Below are 17,509 nucleotides of genomic sequence, written 5' to 3'. Positions count from 1 at the left end.
TTCTGATACTGAGACTATCATATCTTTTATATATTTATATCCCTTATAGATTTCAACATTAATTTATTTTTCTTGCAATAACATTGTATTCCTTACACAGAATACCAATGTTACTACATGGGGATAATTGCTTCAAATTATCAGATAATAGTTAGAAATTATTTAGAACTCAGCTTGTATTTATGACTATAGTCGATACTTTTATATATAATATTTAATGAATTAATCATTCTATTAATTAATAAATTTATAAAAAAGATTAATTTCATTCCACATTTGATAATTAGTAGTTTTATTATTTAATAATTAATAAGTTATTTCAAGAAAGAAAATTATTGAACAATAATAATAATAATAATAATAACTATGAGGAGAAGAGCAGCAAGAGCAATATCTGCGCAAATTTGTTGAAATATCCATGAGGCTTTCGTATCTTTCTAGGAAACATGTGGGAAGTTTCTCAAAAAGAAAAATGCTGAAAGAAACAAATGATCAGCTAGGAACGCGTATAAAATGCTAGTCGATTGAATAAGAAGGAACCCAAAACAGAGGAACAAAAATCTATATGCAGCTCAAATGTCCGAGTCTAACTTGAATTCGTTGTTGGAAGCAGTTAGAAACGACGATGTTAATTTGGTCAGCATGTACCTGCCAACCTGTCAAGAATTTTTTGAAGCTACTGCAGCTCCTTCGACGTATAGAGATGAAAATCCTTTTCTAGTTGCCTGCAAGCATGGCAGCCTTCGTTCTGCCGAGCAAATTGCAAGAAATTATCGACAGTTTCTTAGGGTCAGATATCAGGAAGGGTATACTGCCTTGCACTTGGCTTGTTCAAGAGGTGATCTTCCACTTGTAGAGCTCTTGCTGAAGCTTGATTCTGAGCTTTGCTTTGAGAAGGACAAGTTCTCCATGATTCCTCTCCAAACAGCTATTTCGTTTGGTTATACAGAAGTGATAAGTACATTGATAGCTGCTCGTCCAGAATCTGTTCGGAAGTTGACGCCGCAGCGAGAGACATTGTTTCACCTGGCTGCAAAGCATCATCAGTCCAGTGCTTTCGAGGCCTTGCTTGAAGAGGTTAAGAAGCTGAAACAAGAGCATCTGCTCCACCGAAAAGACCGACAAGGAAATAACGTTTTGCATATTGCTGCCTCCAACAAACTTATTGGGGTAACCTTTCATTTCTGCAAGCAACAAATCGATTTATTTGCTTTCTGCATAACCTTATCTCAAGTAATTTTTCCTAGGGATATATCTACAGATTGTCAAGCTGTTACTCCCTGCCGATAGAGCTATGGTGCGAGTGAACACCTTGAACAAGAAGAGATTAACAGCCCTGGATGTTTACTACCAAAATTCTAAGGATATATCCACCCGGGACATCGGCCGCATCCTGTGTGAAGCAGGTGGCCTTGAAGGACGGTCATTGCCAATGAGAGCTTACATCAGGTGGACTTTAGAAACCAAGAATGTCATATTGGTAGTCCTGGGTATCATTACTGGGGCGGCATTCACCACGGTTTGCAATCTGCCCAAGTCTTTTGTGGAAGGCAGCAACAGCATAGAAGGTGCAGAATATCATGTTACAGATGTACTATTTGGTGGACTGCCGCACATTTTCTACCTTATGGTTTTCAATACGGCCATTCTTATAGTTTGTGTGGGGGCAATTGTAGTACTTTTGTGGTCTCTACCGTTTAGACCAGTTGTGCTGTTTGTGACCATCAGTGTTGGTATTGTTTATTGTCTGTTGGTGAATGATATTATGCCAAAATTCTCGTTCACAATTGGCAATCACAGAATTTTCAGTTTTCCTTTGGTGGCACTGTTTGCCGTGGCTTTCATTTGCTTTGGAGCCATAGCATACTATGCCTTTTCCTGTCTCTGCCGATTGACCAAGTGGGGGATCAGGAAAACAAGGGATGGAATGTACGCTGTCCCAGTTCCGATGATCCAATAAATCTTCTCTGGGACCTAAAGAATGTGCGAATGCTACGTTTAGTTACTTGTATATATATGTTAGTGGACGCCAGGGAAGTGCGAGTGAATGACGAACTGAATAGACCAAACATAGCCCAAAATAACACATACATAGACTGATGGACGGCGTCAAGTTGGTTGCTCCATGGCCTAGCGTTTCCGCAAGTTTAATAACACAGATGAGATTTTGTTAATACGGTGTAGACTAAAAATCAAAAAAGGATTAAAGAAATCCCCAGGTTTAAACTCCAATGATGCACCGAGACTTCAGCTAGGTTGATGCCCTGATTTGCTTTTGTTTAAGCAACATATAGAGTTCATATATATGTACATGTATATGGGTCTTTCATCTGCGTTGGTGCAATGATTTCTTGAGCAATTTGCGAAGTCCATATGTATATGTGTATATTTGATTTTGAACTATTAAGTTAGGCATTTGATAGACACTCTTTGAACCCAATTCCACATTAGAAAAAAATCAATAGATAACAGATTATTAGAGAGATGGCAGAAATGATGGCCGTACTATTAGCATATGCACTGAAAATGGATATGCTTACAGTGTAGACTACTTATAACCCATGAATAGTAGGTAATAGTTTATCCTAGTGTACAAGTTGCAAAAAGACAATCTGCGGCTTCAACATTCTAATTTACATGAGTTAAGCGGGGCATACCCGGTGCAAATACTTGAGCATCATCTGGTGCAAAGCAAGACGTTTCAAGGAAGCTGTTAACAGAAAGAGACTTCCTAGCATTAGCAGAGTCCTGTTCATGGCTCCATATGGCGATACAGCCATTAAGATGCACATATAAGAACCAATCATACAAGATAATAAAATGAAAAGCCAACGCTTCAGAGGGAAGTCCTGCGTGATGATTACAACGAGGGCTATCGATGTGAAAAAGGTGATTGAATTGAGCATTATGAACAAATGGCACAGATAGATATTTTCTTTTTCAATTTGCAGGATACTATTTATACTGGACTTGTATCTGCAGCCTTCTTCACCTCCAGGAGGGTTTAATGCTGCGTGGAAGTTAATTGTTGCTAACAGTGTAGCAACTAACAGCAACGCATGATACGCATCACTTGAACATCCATTCTTGATTTTCTTGTGTCTAGTGGCAAGTAGAGGAGATGATGGGCACCAATGGTTTCCAAGCTCAATGGGCAGTTCAAGATTGCTATTTTTAAGTACCTCTTTGGCTCTCAATGCTCCTGCTCTTCGTATAAGTTTTTCTATATCCATATCTATCTTTCCTTGTTCTGGTAAGACATCTAAGATATCCAAAGCTGTAAAACCACCACTGTTCATTGTATTTACCTCCCCTGTATTGTTACTAGGATTATTTCCCAACAAAATCCTTAAGGTCTGCAGCATCCAAAATTAAAAAAACAAATAACTGATGCTGCTATAAGCAAAAAGAAAATTACCACTCCTAGCAAAAGAAAAGTAAGATATATACCAAAAATATTTAAAAGAAAAGAAGAAGAAGAAGAAGAAGAAGAAGAAGAAAGAAAGAAAGAAAGAAAAAAAAATTTCCCAAAATTAGGCCAGCAGAGACTGCCTGGACTTCTCAATTTTTCTGATATTAGCAATTATTCTTCTTTGTGGTCAAGCACAACCTAGTTGATAGCCAATTAGCCACTTAAGTCCACTATAAGACAAAATATTGACTTTTGTTTTCAGTTCACATTTAATACCTTCTATATTATCATTCACGAGAAATAGAAAAAGAGCATCATGGCCTTCTCCCTAGAATTTCCTGCCTATAGTATACAAAGACACAGATAAGCCAACCCAAAGAAAACACAGGTCTGGAAGCCAGAGCACCAACAAATCTTTCAATCTTTCATCACCGGAAGCAAAAACCCACCAAAAGCACAAGAAAGAAGCTCAGTTTATTACTTCTGCAATCAAGCAATGATAACTTCTGATTTAGGCCATAGTTGTTTAGAGAAGTGTTCGATTGATTACTTACTTAAAAGCCACAAAGAACAAAAGATATAAAACTGAAAATTCAAAAAAAAAAAAAAAACATAAAAACGGACATAATTATGAATAACCAAACAAGAAGTTGAAGAGAGAGATTACTTGAATCTGTTTTCGTGAAGTAGTAAGGTGCAAGACAGTACTGCAACTGCAATCCTTTCTATTAACGAGATCCCTGTAATAACTTGTCCTTTCAGCCACTCCATCAAGCACCTTACAGCTTTAACCTGATCACGCCTCACTGCAACATGAAGTACAGTCTCGCTTGTTTCTGCAACCTCTTTCACACATTCAGGGCAAGCCGCCAGCAAATCCTTCATTATCCCAAGTCTCCCTCTCACAGCAGCCGTCTACAGAGCTGTTCTTCCATTCCTGTCTTTAACAAGCAACGATTTGGGTTGAATTGCACAATATGTGAAACACTTTGTTGGTGACCTGATCAACAAACCAAGTGCAGGGGACTAAACCCATCTTTGTTTAACTCTAAAGAAAATGCTGGATGATTGGTCAGTAGCTCTGTTACAATATGTTGGTGACCCAGTTTAGCTGCTATGTGAAGTGGATTCTCTGCTGGTTTTTAGAAATGGGATTGAAGGCTATTGTTAGCAACTGGAGGGAAAGGAGCATTTAGAACATCAACTGAAGAATTTGAAGGATACATATTTTGTGTAGAAAGAAAAATAAACTAAGAAACAAAACCAGGATCAAATCCCAAGCCATAGCAAGTAGCAATAATTGCTCAGTTTCTTCAAGTTCCCTCTTTCTGCTGCCTTTCAGGAAACTTCCTTTTTTCAGAAATTTCAAAAGATCCCTAATTTTTGTCTAATTTATATTTTGACCCTTGTTTTCTCTTTTAGAAATTCTGGTAGTAATAAGCAATTTCACAACTTTTACGAAATTAGTACGTCACAAATAACTTTTTTAAAATGAAAAAGAAAAAAACTAATTTTATTATATACTCCAAAAATTGATTAAAGCATTCCAAATCTTCATACCCACAATCTAATAGTATGAAACATCTATGAAAATGAAGTCATCAAGGACGAAAGCACATCAGCATTTCCCCTAAACTTAAACTGAGCTCTTTTTACTTTTGAGTTTTGACACTTTAAAAGTAAAATATGTAGCTTTCAACATGATCAAACCAGTTTTCTCCAGGATAAGCACTAAACTAGCAGAAGAGGTTCTACTGACCATTTGAAATTTGATAACTTGTAGTAAAGGGAAACAAGAGCATTAAAGAGTCCATGGAGCTAAGCTTTTCATGCTGTTCACACTTCACATCCAAAGACATTAAAATATTATCATCTAGACATATCAAATTAGAATAATTTTCTTTGGAGAAAATTAATTCAATGAAAATGAGAACAGCCAACAAGTCTCACCAGTGCAAATGATCCATTGCCCTAATGGCAAGACGCCCAAGGTCCCAGATTTAATTCCTACTATAAATAGGTGTGTTCCTATTATGATATTATTCCTTCCCTCTTTCACTGACACTAACAACTAACAGTGGCAGCTCTTCTGGGGGCAAGTTAACCCTGCGACGGAAAAGAAAGAACCAAGTGTCACCAGTCACCCCAAAACTCCATTTGCTATAATCCTCCTAGAGGCAGCTTATAGTAGATAGACACCCCTGTATATTGACTGTAATAGTAGGCAATTACAGTATGGAAACTGACTTGGTCTCAGTCTCTCTTCTTTCCGTGTCAAAGAATCCATCTTTGACATAGTCCTTTTGGGTCCCATCTAGAAAGTAACCAGATATGCAAAATCTCTTACCTGCTCAAGTATCATTAAAGGACTTGTTATTCATGTAGCTTGAAAACTAAATATAAAGATAAAACTAAAAGACTTCAAGGTCAACTCTGCATAATCCTCCACATTTCAAACCTTTAAACAAAGACTAAGAGATAAAATGGTCTGCCTTTCTTACACTCAGAGTCACAGCACACAGTCTTCTGCCCAAGAACTTTTCTAAGATGTTGGCTACCAATGATTTTTTCACTACGTTGGAGGATGCAATCAAAAGAAATAACATGGAAGAAGTGAAGCTGTCAGTAACAAACAATCCGGAATTACTGGACAGTGCTCTACAGTTTGCCTGGAAGCACAACTTTCAGGCGCAGCTGTGATAATGACAGTACAAAATCCTGAAATCGCTAGCCTAAAGTTTCAAAATGGTTATACAACCTTGCATGTTGCTTCCGTGAAGGGAGATGCTTCCTTGGTTAAGATGCTAGTTGTTGAAGACATGAGTCTGGAAAAAAATTATTAGACCAGAGGATAAAGAAGGTCTCAGATTAGTACAGCTAAAAGCATTACTGACTCCTCATTACAGACCTAAATTCAGGCCAAGAAAGCAACCTTTCTTCCCTAAGGAAGAAAGGTCACTTCTGCCTTACCCAAATCAAGAAAAGAACGTTGGGCATCAGATCAAGTGACCGTTATCTTTCTCATATATATATTAGCAACAAAGTGTAACAATAATCTCATAATATAAAAACTGTAATCTTCATCACAGATTAATAAACATAAATTCAATCTTTTTCACATGGTATCAGAGCAGAATTGATCTTGTCATCACCTACCCAACAAATCGGAAATTTCTTCTTCATCATGTCACACAGTGATCTCACCAAACTCACAAACATTGTGTTAAAGGGAAATCAGAACTATTTCGAATGGTCAAGAGCTATTTATATTGGCTTAAGTGGTAGAAAGAAGTTAGGGTTCATCACAGGAACTTTAACCAAGCCAACAGTAAAAAATCCTAACCAACCAACAAAAGAGGAAATCGAAACCATCGTAGAATGGCAGATAAATGACCATTTGGTCATGTCCCTCATTACCAATACGATGGAGCCTCAGATTGCCAGATTATGTATGCTTCTGGCATCATTACAGGCGGTGTGGGAGAAGATGAAAAACCTGTACGGACAAGAGCACAACTTCGCACACATTTTCAATTTGAAACAAGAGTTAGCACACATCAAGCAAGGGTCTAGGTCTAGCGCAAGTTACGCGACCGAAGTGCTAACCCGGTGGGAGGAACTTCAGAGTTACCTCCCACCCACAGTAGATCTAGATCAAGCAAGAAAGCGACAGGAACAAGATTTAGTCTATACCTACCTCAGCGGACTCGATGTGAGCTACGAAGCCCTTCGGTCCCAAATTCTTCTTTCTAGTAGCTTACCTCGGCTTGATGCTGTCATAGCTCTTCTTCAGCAAGAAGAAACTCGATGCATCACCATGGGAGCATCAAGCAATCACGAAAATGAAGGCAGAGCCTTTGCCACGCTCTCGGGAGAGCCAGCCCGAGGCAGGGGGGACGCCTGCCAACGTCGAGCGGTGTCACCACTGCAAAAAGCAGGGTCACACCCTCGAACGCTACTGGCATCCACACCCAAACCTCCGGCCAGCACAGCACAGAGGCGAGCGAGGGAGAGGGCGACAAAAAAGAGAAGAAAGAAGGGGAGAAAATGGAGTAGGCGGCGTCGGGATGAGTGTGTCTAACCCTAAAGGTTATGACACACTCGTCGGGTCCGTCGGGTCGGGGGCACCTAACGGGTCGGATTTCTTTAATTCAACCCAACCCGACATTCGGCCTAGTTACACAAGCTCATGGGCTGGGCCCAATCACACATTCAAAGAAGAATAGCTTTGGGCTAACTGACGACACATCACGGGCCAATCCTACCACACCGGCAGATCCATTGGGTTGACTCAAGAAAATTCCCAAATCTCACACATAATTTCTCAGCTTCAATCCATGTTATGATTTCTTTTACCTGCGTGTTCTGATTGGATTATTGATTCTGGTGCAACCGACCACATGACTTGGGATTCAACTAAGTTGCACAATTTTGCTCATGTCAATTCCCAACATGTGATCGTTGCCAATGGGGATCGAGCCGAAATTTCTGGTTTTGGCTCCTCCAACTTGTTTAATCACACCATACCAAATATCCTTCTCTTACCTAATTTTAAATCACATTTATTATTTGTTGGTAAAATAACTCAGACTTTAAATTGCAATGTTATTTGCTCACCATTTGCAGTGATTTTTTAGGATCGAATTACCGGGAAGACGATTGGTGAAGGATACCTCAAAAATGGCCTATATTACCTCACCCCCACTAGTCAGTGTCTCACCACCACTAGCACTTTTCACCATGGCCTGTTGATGCATAGGCAGTTTGGGCATTTGTCTGACAAAGTCTTAAATCAGCTTTTTTGTCCCAACATAAATTCAAGCAGTTGTGATATTTGCAAATTTTCAAAACATACTAGGTTACCCTTTCCTTTGTCTTCTACTAAATCCGAATCAATGTTTGACTTAATCCACTCTGATGTTTGGAGACCTGCCCCCGTCACCTTATATAGTCACTTCCGATATTTTGTAACTTTTATCGACGATTATTCTCGTCTTACCTGGATTTATTTACTCAAGGGCAAAAATGATGTTTTCATATGCTTGCGCAACTTTTTTAACTTTGTTCAAAATCAGTATAATGCCAAAATTAAAACCTTTCGCTCCGATAATGATACTGAATATGTTAACAAATATTTTTTTGAATTCTTTTCACAAGAAGGAATTTTATATCAAACTACTTGTATTTATACCCCTGAACAAAATGGGGTCTCCGAAAGGAAAAATAGACATTTTCTGGAAGTCACTCATACTCTCCTTTTTCAAAACAATGTTCCCTATATTTTTTGGTCGGATGCCCTCCTCACTGCAGCCTATCTCATCAACCGGCTCCCCAGTTCCATCCTTAACAACTTAAGCCCTCTAGAAATTCTCAAACAAAGAAAAATCGAACTAGGTCATATTAGAGTCTTTGGTTACACAGCCTTCGTCCATGTTCGTAGACTTCATAAACTTGACCCGAGTTCTGTCAAAATCATATTTCTAGGGTACTCCTCTGAAAAAAAGGGGTACAAATGCTATGACCCTATCACTTACAAAACCTATATTTCCCGGGATGTCACATTTGATGAATCTACTCCCTACTTTCCTGGTGATTCCACTCTTCCCAAGACACCGTCTGTCGAATTATTCCCTTCTAATTCTCTCTTTTTTTACAGCCTTTTTCCGGATAGCCTTTCTGATAGGGAGCCGAGTTCCGTGACAGTTTCTTCACCTCACTCTTCAGGGGAAGAATCTTTCCCTCCTGTGGCAACTTCTTCAGGGGGAGATGAGTCACAACCAGAAGTAATTCCAGAAGAAATTGCCCTACAGAGATCATCTAGATCAACCAGACCTCCTGCTAAGCTAAAGGACTATGTGTCACATTCGGTATCGTATCTCATCCATCATTTCATTGATTATAATACTGTGTCAAAATCATACAAGGCATATCTAGACACTCTTACTTCTCACATCGAGCCCACTTCTTTCTATGACACTGACACCCACCCTAATTAGTGTAAGGCTATGAAAGAAGAGCTCCAGGCCCTGGAAAAAAATGAAACTTGGGATCTCATCACCCTGCCACCGAGTAAAAAACCAGTTGGCTGTAAGTGGGTATATAAAATTAAATATAAGCATGATGGTACAATTGAAAGGTATAAGGCTAGGCTAGTAGCAAAAGGTTTCACCTAGACCTATAGTGTAGACTACCAGGAAACCTTTGCTCCGGTAACTAAAATGAGCACGGTTCGTATTTTACTGTATGTTGCTACTAACTCAGGATGGAGCTTGTTTCAGATGGATGTTAAGAATGTCTTTCTTCAGGGATCTCTGGTAGAAGAGGTGTATATGACTCTCCCTCCAGGTCACAAATCAGCCTCTGATCCTTCCCTAGTATGTAAGTGTCAAAAGGCAATCTATGGGCTTAAACAGTCATCCAGAGCATGGTATGCCAAGCTAAGCCTTTTTCTCTTAAATATTAAATTCAGCAAGTGTACTTCTGATTCCTCTATGTTCATTAAACACACTCTTACATGCACAATTATTATCCTAGTATATGTGGATGATATTATTATAATAGGCGATAATAATGAAGAAATTAAAAAAGTAAAATAAATACTAAAAGAGGAATTTGACATTAAGGATCTTGGTCAATTAACTTACTTCCTTGGAATAGAAATAGCCAAATCACGTAAAGGGCTATTTCTATCTCAAAGAAAGTACGTTCTTGACCTTCTAAAGGAAACAGAAAAAATAGGGGCCAAGCCCATAAATACCCCAATGGAGACCAAAATTCGGCTTAACCTAGAGGACGGCGACCCCTTAGATAACATAGGATACTATCAGCGTCTAGTAGGAAAATTAATTTACTTAACCGTCACTAGACCTGATATTAGCTATGCTGTGAGCATGATTAGCCAATTTATGCATGCTCCCCATACCTCTCGCTTAGATGCTATTGATAGGATCCTAAGATACCTCAAGGGTACCCCAGGCCAAGGCATTTGGATGAAGAACAATAATAATGCTAACATTATTACTAGCTTTTCTGATGCAGATTGGGCAGACAGTTGTGATAGAAAGTCTACTTCAGGGTTCTGCACCTTTGTAGGAGGAAACCTAGTTACTTGGAAAAGTAAAAAACAATCTGTAACTGCAAGATCCAGTGCCGAAGCTAAGTATCGAGCCATGGCATCAACAACTAGCGAGCTTATTTGGATTAAACAAGTGCTCACTGACATGGGAATAAAATGCAAAGGTCCGATGGAAATGTACTGTGATAACCAAGCAGCCAGACATATCGTCTCGAATCCCGTCTTCCACGAAAGGACAAAGCATATCGAGGTTGACTGTCACTTCATAAGAGAAAAGGTCCAATCATAGCAACTCCATTTGTCAGAAGCCACGATCAACTAGCAGATATATTTACAAAAGCTTTGGATAGAGCAAGTCACCAAAGGCTCCTTAGTAAGATGGGTTCCATTAACTTATTCGAACCCACCTTGAGGGGGAGTGTTGAAGACATGAGTCTGGAAAACAAATAATCAGACCAGAGGGTAAAGACCACTGGCCAAGGTCTCAGATCAATACAGCTAAAAGCTGTACTGACTGCTCATCACAGACCTAAATTCAGGCCAAGAGAGCAACCTTTCTTCCCTAAGGAAGAAAGGTCACTTCTACCTCACCCAAATCAAGAAAAGAACGTTGGGCATCGGATCGAGTGACCGTTATCTTTCTCATGTATATATTAGTAACAAAGTGTATCAATAATCTCAGAATACAAAAACTGTAATCTTCATTACAGATTAATAAACATAAATTCAATCTTTTTCACACTAGTCAAGGTTAATCCTCACCTTTGCCTTGTTGCGGATTTTTCTTTCAGGATTCCTCTCAACATAACTGCAGTGAATGGCAATGAGGATGTTGTCAGGATTTTAGTCTCTTCTTGTAAATAGTCTATTGCAAAGGAAAACTTGCAGAATGAGACAGCCCTACATGTTGCGTTGAAATCTCACCAATGCAGGGTTTTTGAAGTCTTGGTGGAAGAGATTAAGAAACTCAAGCAAGAGGAAATCCTTAACCGCAAGGACGATGAAGGCAACACGGTTTTGCACATTGCAGCCAAGTACAAACTAACTGAGGTTATTTCACTTTCTTCTCTCATTTTATTTTGGATCCACTCTGAATTATTAAAGGATGATAAATACTTAAGTTGTTGTGCAGATCGTGAAGTTGCTGCTGCCATCAGATTGCTCTACGTCAACCTTTACAAGCCGCGCAGTGATGAGAATAAACACACTGAACAGGAAAGGGGAAATAGCCTTGGATGTCTATCATCAGAATGGTCGCGACATAACTAGTCGTGGAATTGGCCTAATTCTTTATGAGGCTGGTGCTGTAGAGGGACGGTTGGTTAGACAGATAGAAACACAGGAGTCGCTGCAATCTCCTCTTCAGGATCGTGACGGGATAGGTCGTCCAGGATGGTCATTGGAAACCAGGAATGTCCTGTTAGTAGTCCTAGTAATGATTGCAGGAGCAGCTTTCGGCATGACTTGTAATATTCCTGCTGTCTTTCTGAAAGAGAAGCCTAGTGCTATATTTTCTGCGAGCGACGTAATTTCTGGTCGATTGCCTGGTGTCTTCTACTTGCTGGTGTTGAACACTGCAGGTTTTGTAATGAGCATGTTCACCATTATAGTTCTGGTATCGTCTCTTCCTTTCTGGACGGTTCTGCTGTTTTTGGTGATTACAGTATTCATTGTGTACTTTCTGGTTGTTGAGCAAAACTATGCCCAGAGTCTCAATTAGAATTGGATCAAGGAACATCCAGAGCTCCTATTTTGTGTGGTTATTCGCTATGGCATTTTATTTCGTTGGAGTTACTGTAACAGCTGTTCTAAAATTCCTCTTTCTGTTTCTTCACAGATTAATCCATTGGCCAAAACAGAAAATGATGTAATTACTTCTGCATAGGGAAGTATTGAGCAGTTGTATTTGTAATTTGTTACTTTGGAGAAGTTCTGATTCATACTTCACATATGTGTTTAGACATTCAAAGGTCAAAGGTTGACGCAAAATTAACTTTCTAAACCATTCATTATCAGCGAGCTAATAGCTGTTGGTTGTAGTATTAATAATATATTCAATGATTAAAATGTACATTAATTATATGGTTGAAATCAATGCATTTTTTTTTATTTTGGAAAATATCAATGCATTTATAATAATAATAATAATAATAATAATAATAGTAGCAACTCTTGTTTATATACAAATGTAAAAGAAGTAATATTAATTGTTTGTAATATAAAAAAAATAAAAATTGTAAGTGAAAAATTAGTTATATAAACCTTTTTTTTTTTAATATGTTAATGTTATACATTATATTACCGGTTATAAATGTTTGAAAAATAATTAATTCAATACATTTTTAAAATATAACCGGCTGACAGTAACTGTATAAGTTTGCCTAATGTAAAAAGTTAATAGAAATTCTTATTTTGATTTAAGCTATTTTTCTTTTCATGATTGCTAATGTACTAAAAGAATTGGGCAAGTTATGATACTATGGTATTTTTTATGGCTCCAAATTGTGTACCATTTTTTCTTTGTTAATTAAAACATTGTCTTTTTTATTCATTAATTAAATATGTATTCTTTATTCAGTTTTCATCTAGGATAAAAATCTATTTCTCTTTATTAAATATATAATATATGCTAATGACTTAAATATAAAAATTTTAAATGGTACATTTAAGATTTAAGAGCAGTTGCTTTGGAAATCTTGAGTTCAAGTCCCACATTCTCACTAGGTGAAATTTTACGTTTTATGGCGAATATAAAATGATGGTTATTCCTGTTGTTGTGTAGCTCATGTCTTATTAGACTTTTTATAGATTAAAAAAAAAAAATAATTCAAATGATGAGATCATCTCAACTTCTAAATATCAAAAAATGACTGGTTTTGTATACTTTCGTTGTCTGATAAACCATCTGATTACAGGAACAAAAACACTTCTAATGCTTGCTTTCATTAGCACACAAGCCGAAAGAGCCACTTTGTATTTTTGGATTTTGAGTATAATATTATAAAGTTATATTTAAAATTTATAAAATTCATTTTCATATTTAAAATTTATATGCTTTAAATAATTTAAAATTTTATCTAATTAAAATTAAATAAAATTAATTATAGCCAAATTAAATTCTATCATATAATAAATAAAATCTCCATTAATTTATCTTATATTATATCTCTTTTAAACTATATTATTTTTAATTTATTTTCTTTAACATATTTTATTTTCAAATAAAATAAAATTTTCAATAAATTTTAACATCCCGAAGAACTAAGACAAGGATGAGAAATATAATCAAGTCTTCACACTTTGATTATAGAGGTTTACAAATATAGTAATGAAAGGAGCCCAATTTACCAAAAAAGAAAAAAACAAGAGAAAGTTATTGTAACAGAATTAAAGGAAGATAGTTGCATCAAAGCAACAAACAAGTGAATAATGCTTCCAAACATTCCAGCTTGCAACCATTATATTACGCACATCTTGCTTCTGCACCTAAAGCCATTGCTAGAATCTTTTACCAAATAAAAAAAAAAAAAGAAAGGCATTATACAGCAGTATCTACTTGCTCGTCACTTTTATTTTAACAATCAAGGGTAAGAAAAAATAAAAAGAATTTAATAAGATTCTAATTTGGCTTATGCATCTTGTATAACACATGAGAAGAGCATTATTTTTCTCCACAGAATGTTCTTCTAATCTCAGAGTCTTTGATGGGACTCGACCAATACCTTCCTTAGTCTCTTCCATTTACCTCCTTGTTGCATCAGGTGTTGTGTTTTCCAAGGAGGTGAACGTGAAATTCCCTGATAATATGGCTTCTTTGTCTGCACATCCAAGTCCATAACTTTGTCAAATTTCTTCTAACCAGCAATCGACAGATATGAACAAAATAATTATTATCTGAAACTTTTCTTTTTAAATCTCCAAATATAACACTACGACTAAGGAACCAATGAATAATAGCTAAAAGTTGAAGATATCCAGAATCAAATGAGCTATTTAAGCCAGTGAAATGCATCATGGCGGATCCTCTCCAGAAGACATAAAACCATGCCAACTTGATGGTTCAACAGTGAATCTAGGAAAGATTCAAAGAACCTTAGATAACTCTCTCTCTCTCTCTCTCTCTCTCTCTCAGCAAAGAACCTTCAGTTAACTTGATGATAAAATTAGCAATCAAGAAAGCAACTTAAATTGCGCACTGTCATCTTGCAGCGAATATACCTGTTAGTGAAAAACAATGGACTTCCCGGCGTACATATCTCGCCATTGCCTGCAGAGATGAGTAGTCAATTAACATTCAGTTGTGTTATGCATTTGATATTGAAAGTTGAAACAAGTCACAGAAAAATTTGGAAATTTTGAAAAAGAAACAGATACATAAAGAATTTAATAAAAATTGTTTTCTTTCTTATGCTTCATGATACATACCATACTATATTTTACCAAGAAAGAAAGTAGCTATGGAGGACAAGAAAGCCTCCTTTATAACTTAACAAACCGCAAGGAACAAAAAGACAACCTAATAAGGTAAATTTCAGATAGGTGATCAATGACATGGCTCCTTAACTTCAATGTCACATGAAAAGTTCAATCTATTTCGGGCTGACAGCACCATATATCAATAGTGACGAAAGCAAAGATGAGAACATGCCTGGACAGCGTGTAATGCAGTAGCATCTGGCTCCGAACTACCATCATCAGAAAAGACATTCCTAAAAAGCACACAAAGTCAATGAGAATAAGAACAAATATGGACCAATTTAAATTCTTTTAATTACTCTTAGCAACTACTAGATAGGAAAAGATCTCTTTTTTTATCACACTAGCACCACGGTTAACCATTTATTTCTCTCAAATCCAACATAAGCTAGAACTATAAGCCTTGAAAGATCATCTAGTGGTATGCCAAGTTTTAAAGACAGTCCCAGAGAATAGCTTCCTTAGTGTTCTTAATCTCAAAATGATAAAAATATAACATGTGGTCATTCTTTAGAAGACACTTTAATCTGTTGAAGAATCCAAAACAAGACCAATAGAATAGTAATTATGAGATTGAAAATACTTAAAAAATCCAGATAAGAAGTGCCATCTCAAAATCTATAAGGGCTCGCTTTTGTAAGTTAAAACAAAATAATCCTGACCCATCCCTCCCCTTCCTTTAAACAGAGTATCAAAAATAAGGTGGACAGCATTGCAGGTCACACAAGATTTCAAAGTTGAAGGGATAAGACCAAATCAGTTAGTGACAATATGAGACTAATAAAATAACAATTCCATTCAACACTAAAATGCAGGAGTCATATCAAAGATATTCCTAAACACGATGTTGATGATCATCTTACCTCCAAATCACCTTCACTAGCTCATCAGATTTAGCCTCTGGAAGCAGGGCAGCATCATAAGCAACAATATTTCCATAAAATATTTTCTCCAATTCTTTCATCCATTTTGTCAACAGTAAGTTAACCTGCTATTGTAGAAGCACAGATAGCACAACAAGTTTAGATCATTCTTGCAATTACATGGACTGAATTGCTGTCTATAATCCAAAAAGCTCATATGAATATAGGGCATCTCATGCTATAGTAGCTTCAGCTATACTATCCATAAGGCTTTGAAGGAAGCAATAGAATTAATTAGTATATACTAACTGTAAACTTTGCAAATAAATATGTTAGACGGTCAAAAGAAGCTTCATGTTATGGTGGAAAAAATAGAAGTTGAAACTAAATGAGAAGGGCACTGTAACAGTTGTAGAGATTGTTCAAATAACACAATGACTATTAACAAAAGTATGGACCCAGAAACCTAGAAATGCAAATTCAATTTTCAATAAAACAGAAGAAAAAAGTAAACATATTACCCCTGCTTTAGAGACTCTGAGCTCAACGTCATGATTATAAATCTCATACAAATACTGCCCAAATTCAACCCCTTCCTGTCCCTCCTGCTTCAAACGGCGCAAGACAAGCCACATATGGAGTACAAGCAACGAGAATGTCATTTTAAACGTCTTCTCCAAATTGAATACTGCAATAAAAAGGAGAATAAGCTAACTAAAAAGATGTAAAGACCATACAACACAAAAAAAGCTAGTAGCTTGTTTTCAATAAAAACTTCCTTCTGTACGTAAGAAAGGACTAATCACCTTCATAAATTGTTGGCTTATTCACTCGTGAAATGATGCGGCGATATACCACATTTGCCCGTCTAATAGATTTGCTTTGTTTACTATAGAAAAGCATTAACTTTAGCATAAAACGCCTAATGCCTTGAAATTCTGGCTCATAAACCCTGATTGGAGAGTCTAAGGCTAAAGCCAAAGAGCAGGGCTTTGACCAAAACATTTTATCCAACTTTACCTGTTAAAAGAAAAATTAATAAAATTAATCAATTATTTGATTGATTGTTAGCAAATAATAATAAAAACAATAAAGACACATTTTTCAATTCCAAATTAATACAGATTCCGTTGGAATTGAAAAATAAGGGTTTGGTACCGGTGAGTTGGAAGGGAAAGTGTTGTGTGTAGAATCATTAGGAGCGGGTGATACAACTGCAGCAGAAGCCTTGGCATAGGTTAGGCGTGGAATAAAAAGATGATCTTTGCGGAGCTTGGTGGCGTTTGTTAGAGAGCGAAGGTTCGATACTTGAGAGGCAGCAGCTCTGCTCCATCTTGACAACATATTTTAGCACTGTGACACTAGCGGTCTTCTCTTTCTTTCTGACAATCCCAAACTCGATAAACCCTCAAGGGGGGATACAGAGGTTAGAGAAGAGAGGAGTTTTGACTGTTTTGTAGTAAGCAGATCTAACGGTAATTATGAGGTCTCGCCCTTGATGCGAGTAAGCGTAACCGTCTATCCATATAACAACTTTCTTTTTTTCACGTTGGTATTTTGTGGTTTAAGTTGGACGCTTCGATGGTGGTTTTTGTAAATGAATTCTGAAACATTAGTCTTTTGCGAATGATAATTGAACAATTCTAATGAAGAAAATCTAAATACTGATATTAAAAGAATGTT

General features: G+C 36.9%; 3 protein-coding genes and 1 long non-coding RNA gene across 7 annotated transcripts; 1 reads left to right on the top strand and 3 right to left on the bottom strand.

Moving 5' to 3' along the window:
• The first annotated feature begins 516 nt into the window (after nt 1-516).
• Nucleotides 517-2,422, top strand: LOC8289649 (ankyrin repeat-containing protein BDA1). The gene is made up of 2 exons (XM_002510956.4): nt 517-1,170; nt 1,262-2,422. Exons 1-2 carry the CDS (start codon nt 577-579, stop codon nt 1,958-1,960), a joined length of 1,293 nt encoding a protein of 430 aa, XP_002511002.2. The 5' UTR covers nt 517-576; the 3' UTR covers nt 1,961-2,422.
• A 65-nt stretch (nt 2,423-2,487) lies between these two features.
• LOC8289650 lies at nt 2,488-4,309 on the bottom strand. 3 transcript variants are annotated; one of them, XM_015722358.3, is made up of 2 exons: nt 4,080-4,309; nt 2,488-3,356 (listed from the first exon to the last, which is right to left on the bottom strand). In XM_015722358.3, exon 2 carries the CDS (start codon nt 3,297-3,299, stop codon nt 2,643-2,645), a length of 657 nt encoding a protein of 218 aa, XP_015577844.2. In that variant the 5' UTR covers nt 3,300-3,356; nt 4,080-4,309; the 3' UTR covers nt 2,488-2,642. The 3 variants fall into 3 exon arrangements, with proteins under 3 accessions (XP_015577844.2, XP_015577851.2, XP_048229038.1); XM_015722365.3 differs by having other exon boundaries at nt 2,488-3,313; nt 4,080-4,215; XM_048373081.1 differs by lacking the exon at nt 4,080-4,309 and adding an exon at nt 3,689-3,842.
• Nucleotides 4,307-7,461, bottom strand: LOC125369816. Its single transcript, XR_007215561.1, has 4 exons — nt 7,110-7,461; nt 5,363-5,759; nt 5,172-5,253; nt 4,307-4,349 (listed from the first exon to the last, which is right to left on the bottom strand). It is a non-coding gene; the product is annotated as an uncharacterized LOC125369816 (long non-coding RNA).
• Nucleotides 7,462-13,860: 6,399 nt separating this feature from the next.
• On the bottom strand, nt 13,861-17,435 carry LOC8289652 (ubiquinol-cytochrome-c reductase complex assembly factor 1). Of its 2 annotated transcripts, XM_002510959.4 has the most exons (7): nt 16,985-17,428; nt 16,633-16,846; nt 16,348-16,514; nt 15,827-15,951; nt 15,136-15,196; nt 14,706-14,754; nt 13,861-14,305 (listed from the first exon to the last, which is right to left on the bottom strand). In XM_002510959.4, exons 1-7 carry the CDS (start codon nt 17,168-17,170, stop codon nt 14,229-14,231), a joined length of 879 nt encoding a protein of 292 aa, XP_002511005.2. In that variant the 5' UTR covers nt 17,171-17,428; the 3' UTR covers nt 13,861-14,228. The 2 variants fall into 2 exon arrangements, 1 of the variants encoding a protein (XP_002511005.2); XR_007215637.1 differs by lacking the exon at nt 13,861-14,305 and having other exon boundaries at nt 15,004-15,196; nt 16,985-17,435.
• Between the last annotated feature and the right edge of the window lie 74 nt (nt 17,436-17,509).

Source organism: Ricinus communis, chromosome 4 (genome assembly GCF_019578655.1).
Source record: "Ricinus communis isolate WT05 ecotype wild-type chromosome 4, ASM1957865v1, whole genome shotgun sequence".
Lineage (NCBI taxonomy): Eukaryota > Viridiplantae > Streptophyta > Magnoliopsida > Malpighiales > Euphorbiaceae > Ricinus > Ricinus communis.
This window is presented reverse-complemented; position numbering and strand designations above follow the sequence as displayed.